The 15,112-nt window shown below is 37.9% G+C and overlaps 1 protein-coding gene across 2 annotated transcripts in view; it reads right to left on the reverse strand.

Annotated features, from left to right (window-relative positions):
• Positions 1-14,137, reverse strand: part of SSBP2 (single stranded DNA binding protein 2) — a 557,604-nt gene extending 543,467 nt beyond the window's left edge. Inside the window, exon 1 of one of the 2 annotated variants that reach the window (XM_053701463.1) lies at positions 13,988-14,137. In XM_053701463.1, coding sequence (XP_053557438.1) covers positions 13,988-14,043 — 56 coding nt within the window. In that variant the 5' untranslated portion in view covers positions 14,044-14,137. The remainder of the gene's footprint in view (positions 1-13,987) is intronic. The other variant, XM_053701462.1, reaches the window with a different exon arrangement.
• Positions 14,138-15,112: the final 975 nt, after the last annotated feature.

Consider the following 15,112-nt stretch of genomic DNA (forward strand, 5'->3'; position numbering starts at 1 on the left):
GAATAAGTCAATAATAAGGCTGTGCCTAAAATTTTATCAAATTACCAAGTGTAAACAAATAGTAATACAATATATAGTTAAAAACGGACGTCTCCGTATGAAAAATTAGGTTGCCACCACAAAAAATAAAAAAAACATATGAACAGTCAGATGAGAAACTTCTTTCCAAGTTAGAAACGCCAAAAATCCGGATACACAGTTCTTATTAGAAGAAGAATCCTTGGCTTACCTACAACCAGTTCAACGGTCGGTTAAAAGAGGAATTCTTGGCTTACCCCCAAACAGTTCAGCGGTCTGTTCCGTAAAAAGAAAATTACCGCCGTGGCGGAGTGACGTCACTGTTATAGGCGCTGTCCTCAAAGCGCAATCTGATTGGTCCTCGGAAGAAAGGCTTGAGACTTTATGCTGCCGTGATCCTTCAGATGGAGTATCCGCTCTTAAGTACCAGAGGGCACGCAGGATACTTCTTGGATATCCGTTTACAGGAACAGGTAGTGGAATTAATAATAAGACCTTGGTCCCACCTTTTCTCAGAATAACACTGGTATAATGTACAAAACAGTCCAAATGTGCAATAGATTCGTCTTAGCCTGTTGGAAAAAATGCTGGTATATTAAAGGGATGTTCCCCAGCTTGTTTTTCACCAGTTACCAACCTTGGCAATAAGACAGATTGTGTAGAGGATTGTAGACGAGAATTGTAGTTCCAACTACAAATATAATATAGTTCATAAGCAACTGACATCAACGCGTTTCTCCCTATACAGGGCTTTTTCAAGATCCTTGAATATTATTTTTTACCATTTGCACATATAATCAATGTTTATACCCATATGAAATACTGGTTCTTCACATTTATTCATTTTATCCTGTTGTACATATCCAGACACACACAAGATCTCTTGTAATTCTATCTCCTATATTCCTGTTACAAGATTTTAAATTTTTTTAATTTTATTTATACCAAATATTTGAGTCACAAACATAACTTCAGTAACAGCAAAATGGAAGCTACCATTTAGGAAAATGTGTTGTAGATAAATTGGTTGGTAGTAATGTGCGTCTGTGCCGTAACTGCACACAGTGTGATGAGGAGGTGTGTTGCAGTCTAACACTTCTGCTACTAAAAAGGACTGAACCAGGGCCCCTTCCCAGGTTAGTCAAGCCCACAGTAATGGAAGATTCCCCAAAACAAAAACGGAACTGTACTTGAAATTAATGATGAAAATATTTAATTTAGAAACATGTTTCTCAGCTTAACATCTGTAGTTTATCACTATATTGACATATTAATAAATTCCAGAAAATGAAAAGGATTTATTTAAATACTAGATCCTGCTAGACTGGGGGAAAAAAAATAATTAGTTTATCAGTACATGCAATTTCGGTGGGGGGGATTAAATTAAAAAAAAAAAAAAAATTCCAGCAATTCAGTAGTTAACACAAACTGAAAGGGCCATAGCAGTCAAAAAAAAAAAAAAAAAAAAAAAAAAAAAAGCTCTAATGCTTTAGGGTGTGTCATTTTACCACTATCAACCCTATTCTACTGTGTTTTTAAGCACACAGTAGACATGGTACTCTGGAACAGTGGTACAGAACGGAACCATTAATCCAATGAGTAGTACTAGTCACACAACTCAGATGTATTAGAGAATGTAATTTATCAATTATAATGGCCCTTTAAATTTCATCTAATTGGCAAAATTATAAATCTTGCCTTTTTTCCACCCCTTCTTTGACTTTAGGAGTTGTATACAAAAAGATACAATACTCATAGGTTTGTAGCTTATTTTTAAGTGCATGTCTATAAGTAATGTTATTTTCACATACAGGCTGTGCACAAGCTTGTATTTTCACTTAAGAAAAGTATTTTAAACTCATCGGCTGCTTAATGTTGAGAAAGTAATTTAGGGACAGGATAATTGTAAGATATAGATATATAAAATAGTAGCAGTTTTGGTGTATGCACTCTCACCGTCCAACAGCAACTGCCAGGTCTTCAGCCGTCTGTGTTTAACAAACTTTGTTTTGTCCCGAAACGTCACTAATAGAGTCCTTTCCTCTGACAAGCAACTTATGTGAAAAGCAAAAACTTTTAAAGGCCTGTGAAACCCTCCCCCTCAACTCAGCCAATCATGGCTGTCTGTGTGCAAAGAAACAATTGTTGTGATAGGATAACAAATGTTAAAAATACGCCTGCTTTGTTACAGCAATTTTATACAAAACCTCTAGTGTCATAATATGAAACATACATAAATATCCTAGAGCCTAGCGGGGATCAGATCTGAAAGGTGTTTAAGAAAACCGGCATACTATTTCTTGTTACAATCACTTCCTCATTATGTCAAAGAATAAGATCAGCAAATCACAATACAACACCCCCAGTTTGATCAATTAATGTAAATTTAATGTAATCATTTAATGTAAATATGAAGTGATTGGCTGAGTTGAGGGGGAGGGTTTCACAGGCCTTTAAAAGTTTGCCTTTCACACGAGTTGCTTGTCAGAGGAAGGGAATGTTTTGTCCTGAAACGTCACTAATAAAGTTTGTTAAACACAGACGGCTGAAGAGATTAGAGGATAGAGGGTAGAGATAAAGCTATATATTAGTGAAGAAAAGGGATGCACTCGCCAGGATTTTCAAAGTTACCATTTAATGTAACGTTTCGGGGTGATACCCCCTACTTTGGAAGCACCCTGGGTGGATGAAATGTTAACCGCGAGTGTTGGCCTGCCTGCTGTTTATATATACATACACTGCACGATTGATCGCCGATGCGGTTTTAAACCACGATTTATCACCGCGGTTTTAAAACTGCAACAGTATACGATTTTAGCCCCGCCCCCTTTGATGTCACCTATGACAGCAGTCACCAACCAGTGGTCCATAAGAAGATGTTGGTGGTCCTTGACACCATTAAGCAGGTATTAATCTTCTTTGGTGGCGTCACCCCCGTCGCGCCGCAACTCCCTACAGTGCCTGGCTGGACATCAGTGAAAACCGATGGATGAGTTAAATTACAATCTCCCTATGCACGTTGCGTAGTACTCCTCTCGTCTGGCGCACTGTTCAGAGGAAGATGCTTCCATTCTAAAGCCAGCAGAGGTTAGTATAGTCTTGGCTTGAAATAAAGTATATAAAAAAAGAAAATCTTAAACAAAAATTCTCTTATATTTCATTTATTTTCTTCCCTTTACCTACCTGGCTCTTTGTAGTAGTTTTCTTAATTCCTTCAGATGGACTTCCTCCCCTCCATCTTTTTTTTTTTATTTTTTATTCAATATTAATTATTTTTCATTCTAATAATTTTCCCACACACAAATCCATTCCACCTGAATTCCAGTAATTGCCATCCAGCAGATATCCCACCAGTATTATAGTAATTGCCAGTAACATCAGTCGTGATTAGTTCCCATCCATATTGAGAGCTTTCTGATATAAAAACTTAATTTATGATGCCAATGTCTGTCCATGATCATAAGTAGTTTTGAATAATTTATAACTGGGGAGGCAACTTGGAAGTCTTGTGGTCCTTTTAAACAATTCTTTCCCCCCCCCACTTTCTGCCTCTGTTTCCAGCTCAAAAGTTGGCACTCACCCTTCATCTGTCATTTGGAATTATTCTCTCAGCTCTGTCAGTTAGTTAATTCCAAAAAATGTGTAAATATATACATAATGTAAACTTAGCTATGATTATACTGGTCATGTACAGTGTGCAAGGAGTCCACGTCTAGTCTCCCTATGGGGAAAAAAAAAAAAAAAAAAAAAAAAAAAAAAAAAAAAAGATTGCGATTTAATTGCAATTTTATTAAAAATTACTATAACACCTTAATTTTTCAATAAAACGTTTATTTAACACTACAGAATCATACTGTACATGTTTCTCAATATCCAATACACTCTTGGAGCATAAAAATACAAACCACAAATAGTTCAAATAAAGTTAGCTGCCTGTGCTGTGGTTACATAGTAACATGTTGAATATATTATTATTTACAATTCACAATACATCCTACAAGCAACCCTTAATGAACATATATAAATAAAATATATTGTAAAATGTAATCAAAAACTTAATGTTATGCGTCACAGAAGTTAAAAAAAAAAAAAAAAAGTCAGTAAGGCACTTTAAAGATTTTGTACAATACTCACTTTATTGCTCACAACTTTGAGCTGTCCCACCGCCACACCACTCCCAAATGAATGCTCCCACACACACTGTGCAATCTCTTCCGTTTCACAGGCACTCAGGTCCACCCACGGCCGCACACTGGTTCGCCTCTCATCCTCCCACACCACCTCCGTTTTCATGACGAACAGAATTTTTTTTTCTTAAAAAAAAAAAAAACCACACACACAACATACTCTTGCGGTTTTAAAACCGCTGCGATTAATCACTGTTTAAAACCACGTCCGCAATTAATCGTGCAGCGATTAAGCCTTTCCCCTCAAGTCACAATGGGAAAACGTGTGAGCATGAAGGGGTTAATAGCATGCAGCTCTGATTCCCTTAACCTTTAACTCCACAAAGGACCTTATTAAAGGGACATCAAATTAACCCCCAAATCCTGCCCACGCCATCCCAGTATAACAAGTCACAGCCACCACCAAGACCTCTAAATAAAGGGGTGTCTTGGAACCCCCAATAAGTCACAATTTAACAATTAGGTAACGTGCCTTTAACCTTTTCTCAACAGTGTGAATTCACATATTAAAACCCAAAGACAGAATTGGATTTTTCGGTGTGCTGAATAACAAATATCAATACAGGTTACACAGTGCCAAATTATAAAAAAAAACATTCAAAATAAGTTATACGTGCAAAAATATAGTTCTTTCAAATAAAATGGGACATAAAAATAAACACACACAATATCTAACTTATTACCAAGTTCCTTTAGATATGTGAAGAACCTCCTTCCATGATGTTAGCTGCTTGTGTCCCAGGGTAGTTCTAACGCAAGCTTTTCAGAACTAACAAGTTATATCTCAGGTTCCTTTGTCTTGTCAAAGTCCCTGCCCTTGTCAAAATTTCTGACTAGTCTACCAGTGTAGCCAGTCTTAACTCCCAGTATCAGGAGGTACCAGTCTCCAAGAGGAGGGGGCCTCAAACCCCTTGCATTCCTACACACAAAGAACAATTCACATTAAATCTGGCAATGCTGAGATCACAATACCACCTCTGCTGGGTAGCCAATCCAGGTATCAACTACTTAACATGATTTTATCATGACATTGTATAATCTTATTATGCACTTGTGGACTATGCAACTTAAGAATTTAATTTTTTTTTTTTTTTTTTAAAAAACGTTTTCTAAAATTCAGTGCAATTATATAAAGCAATTGTTAAAGTTTTTTTTATTTTTTTTAAAAAAGAACCGTTATAGTGAAAACATTGGATGATCTCATTTTTGCACTGGCAACCCTTCAACACTATGTGCTTAGTGTTAATTTTTCTCTCTAACTATAATGGCCATTTAAAAATGGAGATAAATCTAATAAATCGTTAAATAAAAAAAAATAAAAAAAAAAAAAAAATGTATGCTTTGGATGGCTTTGAAAGTGAAAAAAAAAAAAAGTTATTGTAGGCGGACATGTGCAAGTAGTGAACCTGTCCACCTGCAATCGCCACTTGCAACACTGCATTGCATGGCGATATTTAACATTGCACAAGAGGATTCTTGAGCAATTCCACACTCTGTTTCTGCACAACCAATTGAACACCACCAAGGTGTGTCAAGCACCCCGAATGAGCGAGTGTGTGGGTGATCTCACCACTTCTGAGGTGGCGAAGAGACAAAAACAATTTCTACTTAAATATGTGGCTGGAGGCTCGCTCATGTGAGCCTGCACCACACAGCCTTGAAAGTTGCTTCATAAAAATGTACCCCTAAGTAACATTTATAAATAACAGAAAATGTTATTATATGACAAAGTATTACACTGTCCCCACCAGGCTACTTCATAACGCCACCCTGCTAACAAAGTTTTCTGTAGAGTATCACTTTCTATTTGTCTACCGCAAGCAGTTCATTTTTCCCTACTGCCTGCAGACCTGTGAACTGTCCACCGTTTACTGTAAATGACAAATAACCCCCCCTTTTTCAAAACATGGTGCACTATTTACAAAGTTGAGTGAGTCTTGTTGGTCTGTCAGACATTGTATGCACATCTCTCTGTTAATGACCATGTCAAAGGCAGGCAAACAAAACAAAAATTAGTAAACCAATGCCTTTAATACAATGTGCAAATCCACTATATCCCCCTACTGAAAAGATGCACAGACCAAGAAGAGGGAACTGAAACATGTATACATACACACAAATATACAAACGGGACATAAATAGTATACCAGCAATTGCAGAATGGCTGCATATGAAATAAGCAAGTGAAAACCATTTTAAAAAAAAAAAAAAAAAAAAAAAAAAAAAACTTAATTTGTTATGAAACTTTGCAAAGTTTTCAACTCCAGGGAAATACTTATTTTAAAAGCCTCTTATCTGCTCTGTGAAGACAGATAAAAAAATAAATAAATGGAGCTACCACACGAATCATTGCACAATATGTAGTAGAGTTAGGTTTCTGAAGTATTACTACAAACAGTAATTCAGTGAGAGCATCATGTACAATACCCTTTAAAAAAAAGGGACACTCAAATCAAAATTAAACGTTCATGAATCAGATAGAGCACGCAATTAAACAACTTTCCAATTTACTTCCATTAACAAAGTGTGCACAGTCTTTTTATATTTACACCTTTTGAGTCACCAGCTCCTACTGAGCATGTGCAAGAATTCACAGAATATACTTACATGCATTTGTGATTGGCTGATGGCACAGGAGGGGAGTGGAAATAGACATAACTGACATTTGTCAGAAAATAAATAAATTAAAAAAAAAAATGCTATTGCATTGTCTTTTTATTATGCAAATTATTTTTTTATTACTGGTCATTTAAAGGATATTCAAGTGTTAAAATAGACATCCTAAATTGTTACTGTAATTTATTTTTAAATTAATGTTCTTTCCAAACTAAATGTTTTACTCCTGTGAAGGGATTACAGTAACAATCTGGTGCAATAGTGTGTTGATTCTCCAGTGTAGGAGTAGGATACATTCAATAAGCTAGACTGGAGTAGCATACACGTGTAGTCATCAATTAGCCCCTGAAAAAGTGTCCTTGTAGTGTGTCCTGCAGCAGCCAGCATTTTTTTTTTTAAACTGTTTGCAAAAAACATTTGTTAAGTAGTACATTTTTAGACTAAAATATCCCTTTAACATGAACTATAGCAGGGGGAGCCAGACTTTCAGTGACAGGAACTACAGTTTTACAAATTTTGACACATTGATCTATATTCTGCAACTAGAGAGCACATTAGTGGTGCAGAGAATACCAACATAAAATACTGTTGCACATGCGTGTGAAGCTGGGGTCGTATCTTCTTTACGGCGTGTGGATAAAATGAGAAATCGCAATCTTGTAATCTTATGGTCAACCCTTGGAGATCTATTAGTAAATGTAGTTCTACCATTTGGGCCGCATACCAATAGTGACTTGTGTTTTCATTAACCCCTTAATGCCCACAGCACTTTTCCATTTTCTGTCCGTTTGGGACCAAGGCTATTTTTACATTTTTGCGGTGTTTGTTTAGCTGTAATTTTCCTCTTACTCATTTACTGTACCCACACATTATATACCGTTTTTCTCGCCATTAAATGGACTTTCTAAAGATACCATTATTTTCATCATATCTTATAATTTACTATATAAAAAAAAAAAAAAAATTTTTATAAAATATGAGGAAAAAAATGGAAAAAAAACAAAACACACAACACACACTTTTTCTAACTTTGACCCCCAAAATCTGTTAAACATCTACAACCACCAAAAAACACCCATTCTAAATAGTTTCCAAATGTTGTCCTGAGTTTAGAAATACCCAATGTTTACATGTTCTTTGCAAGTTATAGGGCAATAAATAGAAGTAGCACTTTGCTATTTCCAAACCACTTTTTTTTTTCAAAATTAGCGCTAGTTACATTGTAACACTAATATCTTCCAGGAATCCCTGAATATGCCTTGACATGTATATATATTTTTTTAGAAGACATCCAAAAGTATTGATCTAGGCCCATTTTGGTATATTTCATGCCACCATTTCACCACCAAATAAAAATAAATTGTTCACTTTTTCACACATTATGTTACAAACTTTAGGTTTCTCACTGGAATTATTTACAAACAGGTTGTAAATGCTTCTCTGGGATCCCCTTTCTTCAGAAATAGCAGACTTATATGGCTTTGGCATTGCTTTTTGGCAATTAGAAGGCTTCTAAATGCCACTGCGCACCACACGTGTATTGTGTCCAGCAGTGCAAGGGTTAATTAGGGAGCTAGTAGGGTTAATTTTAGCTGTAGTGTAGAAGACAACCCAAAGTATTGATCTAGGCCCATTTTGGTATATTGCATGTCACCATTTCACCGCCAAATGCGATCAAATAAAAAAAATTGTTTGCTTTTTCACAAAGGTTAGGTTTCTCACTAAAATTATTTACTAACAGCTTGTGCAATTATGGCACAAATGGTTGTAAATAGCAGACATACATGGCTTTGGCGTTGCTTTTTGGTAATTAGAAGGCCGCTAAATGCCGCTGCGCATCAAACGTGTATTATGGCTATCAGTGAAGGGGATAATTAGGTAGCATGTAGGGAGCTTGCAGGGTTAATTTTAGCTTTAGTGTAGAGATCAGCCTCCCACATTACACCCCCTGATCCCTCCCAAACAACTCTCTTCCCTCCCCCACCCCACAATTGTCCCGCCATGTTAAGTACTGGCAGAAAGTCTGCCAGTACTAAAAAAAAAAAAAAAAATAATCTTTGATATATTTTTTTTTAAAGGCATATTTACATATGCTGCTCTGTAGGATCCCCCCTTAGCCCCCAACATCCCTGATAACCCCCCCAAACAGCTCTCTAACCCTCCCCCTCTAACTTATTGGTAGCCATCTTTGGTACTGGCAGCTGTCTGCCAGTACCAGTTTATAATAAAATCTTTGTTTTTTTTATTTTTTTTAAATATTTTTCTGTAGTGTAGCTTGCCCCCCCAAAGACCAACCCCCTACCCCCTCCCAGATCCCTTAGATCGTTATGATTTAAATATGTTTGGCCCTCACTGCCACTTTTTTTCCCCCATCATTTTTCTGTAGTGTAGCGGTTCCAACCCGCTCCCTACCCGTGCGCTCCTCCCGTGTTACTGCCCACGATCCCGCCCCCGGTGTTACCGCCCACGATCCCGCCCCCCTCCACATCATACGGCCCATCGATGGCCGCCCACCCACCAACGAAACCGGCCATCGATGTCCGGTGCAGAGAGGGCCACAGAGTGGCTCTCTCTGCATCGGATGGCCAAGGGGGATTATTGCAGGATGCCTCGATGTCGTGGCATCACTGCAATAACCGGAAGCAGCTGGAAGCGAGCAGGATTTTTTCCAGACCGAGGACGTACGCCATACGTTTTTTTTTTTTTTTTGAGGACGTATGGCGTATGTCCTTGGTCGTTAAGGGGTTATCTTAGCCAATAAATTTCAGGTCTTTTTTTTTTTTTTTTTTTTTTAAAAAGACCCAGAATGGAATAAGTCTATTTTTTTTTACTTGATTCATAGTTAACTCAGGTCATTTAGGCCAGGGCTCGACAAACCCAGGAGCCTGGTAGCCACTGGCTCCTAGAATTTTACCCCTGGCTCCTTGGTTATTCTCCATATGTCTATATACAAATCCAACGGTCTGGCTCCTAAATATTCTTACTGGCTCCTAATTTTTAAACATATTTGTCAAGCATTGATTTAGGCTATTCAGCAATCTGCTTGGTACTCAGTCACAACTGCCACAGTACATATGGCTAAGAAGAGAAGAGGTTGCCTATGACTATTCTGTTCCCAAAAGCCAACAGGTTGCCCATCCTGAGGAACCTCCGCACCTCTAGATTACAGCACACTGATTGCCAAGTGACAAGAGAAGGGGGGGGGGGGAGATGGTACAGAACATAATAATGGATTGAAATATGGAGACAGTTGGCAGCAGACTAATAAACAGATGCAGGTAAGGGGCACTAGGACCAGAGCAGCATACGGGAAAATAAGCACTGAGAAAATAAGCCAAATGAACAGCCAGCACAATGTTACATGGAACAGAGGGAGGTTGCAGAGGTTAACAGAGTTCAGAAAGAAGAAGAAAAGAAAAAAGAAAAATCAAGGTGCTATAAATTAGAGACAGGTATAAACAAGAAAAACAATATATAAATATATATCAGAGAAAAAAGGATAGAAGGATGAGAAATACAGGACAAGAGCAACAGGTAGATCTGTATATAAGAACATAAACGGAAAGCCGATAATAGCTTTCTGGTAAGGACATAGCACAGGTGACATACTGTATGGAGAATGCTGATATTATAGGGGTTAAATGTCACTGTATTAATTCAGTGTTTTTAGTCATGGGAACCTGTTCTATACACAAGAAATACATAAAATGCCTTTTATTTGTTGCTGACTAGCTGCAAGCATGAAAGAATAATATATACTTGCAAGAAAAGATAAATACAAATTGTAAAGTATCATCTGCATTGATGAACCAGCATTAAAAAAGGGACATTGTACCCTAGATTTTTCTTTGTATAAAGGTTTTGAAAATGATCCATTTATATAGCACAATTAACATTGTGATGATTTTCAGACTCCTAACCAAGCCCCACAGTGTCAGATGTATACACGCGTTTACAGACTCCTGACCACTCCTATTTATGTTATCTGTCTTTTCATATGCAGGGAAGGGTTGAAGGGGGGGGGTGTCTGCTCTACGTGTTTTCTCTGCCCCTTTCACTTGGTGTCTCAGCCTAACCTCATCAACAGTGCTAAACTGGGAGCTTCTATGTATGTGCATATTTTTCTTTAGAGTCATATGAAAATCAGTGTACACTGTCCCTTTAATGAGACAAGCAGCAAGTTAATCAGATCGCATTCTGTTACAATGTATACACAACCCTAGAGATCTAAGACAGAGGTGCACCAAAATGTACAAAACAAAGGAGTAGATTGAATTGCCAATCCAATGCATTCTAGAACACTTGGATAGTACTAGACTACTACATCAGCCTTATAGATTTGTAGTTTTGAGATCTATAAAAAATATTATACTACTTATACAGAACAACATTGTGTGTTTGTAACACAGTCTAGGGCTTACTTATGGTTGCCTAATGAGTTAATAGCCAGCTAGCTGCACAGTAGCTAGGAACTGTATGCTGAGAGCCAAACCCTGATCATGCCACAACCTGTGTACATGTGTAACACTGGTATAAGGACTGCCTCCTGTCTACAGATGTGTACGAGCGTGCCTTAAACCAAAAGGAAGCTACTTCATGTGAAAATGCCTCAGTTATCTGTTACTGACAGCGAAGAGCACACTTTCTCATTTGTTTATTAAGTAGCCTAGTGACACTGCAAAAATATAAATAGCACAATGGCACTTCACATACAAGCAATATGTAAAAAGTACTGACTTTGGTTTGTCACTATTTGGCTAATGTAAGAGTTACAGAAACTTATAAGGGGGAATACAAGGAAGCATGACTGCACAAATACAAAAGCACGTCTCGTGTATGTTATTGGTAGGATACAGGTTTAGTTCAAGCAATGGGGCGATTGTATAAAGCCATGAACATGACATATATACTAGCAGTATAGTTTGTATTTTGAAATTGGACTGGACAATATTGGTGCTATATGAATATTATAATATCAACAGTGATGCGTTTCTGATGTGTCCATTTACACAGTAGGAAGAGGCAGAATAGGCAGCAAATAAAGCACTTTGTACAAACAAACTCATGCTACTCGGCGCATGGATCTCATCTTTGAAACCAACTGTTATTTTACATACCTATGTATTGCACTACAAATAAGTTACATTTGGGATAACATGGTATGCTCCAGAGGCTGACAATTGTAGAGTATATGCAAAATAATCCAAAACTAACAAATGTAATAGTAGGCTGTTGATTTAATTAAACTATTCTATCTAAAAAGATACAGGTCTGAACATCACAACATACCCACCCAAAACACAGCTCTGTCCCTCTTATGAACACCCTCCCCCAACCTGTACCTCTGTTCTTCCACAACACACCAGCCTACAATAACTAGATGTCTGGGGGAAGGGAAAATAGACAAATGGGTCTACTTACAAATTATATGCAAAGGTTACTACGTTCATAGCTTCCGTAACAGTTACTCTGTAGTGACATTCTATGTACAAGTGAGCAAGTTATATTTATGAACAGTATGTTTTTCATGCTAGCCTGGGAAGTTCCATCATCAGAGAAAAAATAAATTATGGGAAGGTTAAAAATGACAGAAAAAAAAAATTAAAGGCATATTATAAAACTAAAGGAAGTTTGCTGACAATCTGCTAAGGAGTTAAAAAATAAAATAAATAAAAAGGGCTTGTAGAAAAACTTAGTTTTATTAGAGGCAAATAATATTCTTACAACATTTCAGTAATGAAGGAACAGGGTCTTTAAACATGATTAACACTATATTATCCAATTCCCAAATGTGACAGAATAACTCTTACAGTTAAGATCATAAGCAATCCAGGAAGTATTTAAAAAAAAAAAAAAAAAGAAGAGGTACAGTAATAACTCTATATGGTTCTTTCGAAATTAACATGCCTTTATTATGGGGAGTACACCAATTTGTTTTTTTATTCTCTAGGCATACAATGTTATTTAGGGTTTGTACATCCAGCATACAATAGACTGTAGAACAGTTTCAATGCAAACATATAAACAACAGATAACATAACATGCACATACAAAACACAACTAAGACATTTCTGCAAAAGCAACCAAAGAGAAGTCTGTCAACTTTCAGCCCGGGGAAGAAAGCACATTACACCAGGTCTTACACATCTTAGTATCCCAATGCATAATAATATTAAAATTGTTTTATGCAAGACATATCCAGCCAGGAAGAATTTGTCCCTTTCTTCATATGTCCAGCAGACAAGAAAAGGCTCATCTCTTGTGTCAATCCATGTTATGGCATTTCCATCCAATATTTCATACAAAACACAGCTATTCCTTCTCGGTTACAGTGAGACACAGTTTGTGTAAAACAAGGAGACAATCATTCCCGATACACATAAATAAGCAATATACTTGAAAATCCCAGACACTTGGACTTTTATGTTTAAATCTGAGCATATAGTTTCAACAGAAAAAAAAATAATATTAAGGAGTATAAAATAAACAAAAACTTTTTTTTGCCAGTTGCTTCTGATCATACCCAATGCACATCTGGGTACACATCTGAGAAAACATGACACCTTGCAATGATGTGCATAGATTGTAAGCTCTCTGTATAAGAATCCCCCTATCATTGTTTACAAAATATATTGTCATAGAATGATAACGTATGCAAAGAGTGTATAATAAATTTGTAATGCACTTCATCCCATTAACCCCTTGGCTGCCAGAAAGAGATACAACTCAGCCTAACATCACTGGCTACAACAGAGAGATACAAACAAGGCTCGGATACCCTGGCTGCAAGAGAGAGCTGCAATGCAAGATTAACCCAGGCTGTTAAGAAATATGCAGCCTACCTGGCAACCAAGGGTTAAGGTTGTCCTACATTTCCATGGATCTGCATGTCCCACTTCCATAACACTGACATAATATCAGTACAATCCATAAAATGGGCATATGAAGATGTGCAGCACCTAATTCTGTCTACCCTCCAGATACTCAGCACTCTGTCTCCAAACTTACTTTCACATAACCCCAGAGCATCCCACTACTCGGTCACACACATATGAGCAGGGGAAGTTTAAAGCCCCCGGCCTATCTGCCCCATTAGCCCCGAGTGTCATCTCCTTTCCCCACAGCTCAGTCTGTCAGTATCCCCTGAGGGGGTAACATAAACTTACTTTTCTCTGGCCTGGTTGTCGGACGGTACGCTGTTACTCTTGCCTTTGGTGTACATGCTTGCAGAAAGCTCCGATTGTCACACACCTGTCTAGCAATCAAAGCCTCCCCAGGAACAACCCCATCACCATGGTGACACAAGCAGCGCCCGCCCTGATAGGCCCACCCGGATGTCAGCTCCACCTACTCGCCATGGCAACGGACATGACAGACAGCTCTTCCAGACCTGCCTTCCTGCTCTCTTGCTCCCTCCTCCTAAGCAGGATGGAGCAGAGAGAGGCTTCCTCCTCCCTCCCTTTCCTCAGCGCTGGGGGGAGGAGGGGGGATTTGAAACCGTTCTAGAAGGATTTTTAAACAACTGGCTGTTCCATCTTGTAGCTGCTACTCCCGCCTCTGCCTGGAGACAGCTCACAGGAGGGGGGCCAGACAAGCACAAACTGCGAGCTGGATCCACAGCACAGAAAGGCAGGAGCACATATTATTGTGCTTTATCATAAGGCATGAGCTCCCGCATACTGCTGAGAGGCCCTGCATTTCAGGGGCTATAAACACTGATTTGTGGGGGCTGTACACACACATCTCACATGCAAGATTGCAGAGTTTGAAAGTAAATAATCAGAAGAAAATATTTAGTGTTGGTGACTTGAAGAATAAGAAAGGGGATAAAGGTATATGGGAATCTGCACGGATCCCACGTTTGGAAGCAACAGTTGTGTACCTTGTATCTAGAGAGATTTACTATTATATTAATACACGTTTATATTAATACACGTTTTACCTGTGTACCTTGTATCTAAGCCTCTGCAGACTGCCCCCTTGTCTTAGTTCTTTTTTTGTTATCTATATGGTACACATGAACTAGCACTGTATAGCTGTGAAAAACTCAAAATGCACTGAGAAAAGAGGCGGCCTTCAATGGCTTAGAAATCCGTTTATGAGCTACCTAGGTTTACAAAGAATAACAAGTGAAGAGAGCGAATTTTATGCTAAAAGAAAAATTTAAAGTTGTTTAAAAGCGCATGCTTTATCTGTGTCGTGAAAGTTTTTTTTTTTACTTGACTGTTCCTTTAAGCCACTGGTGCCAGTGAGAGTTGTAACATTGACAGCAAAGGGGGTTAGGATGTATA

The sequence above is a fragment of the Bombina bombina genome, chromosome 2 (assembly GCF_027579735.1).
Source record: "Bombina bombina isolate aBomBom1 chromosome 2, aBomBom1.pri, whole genome shotgun sequence".
Lineage (NCBI taxonomy): Eukaryota > Metazoa > Chordata > Amphibia > Anura > Bombinatoridae > Bombina > Bombina bombina.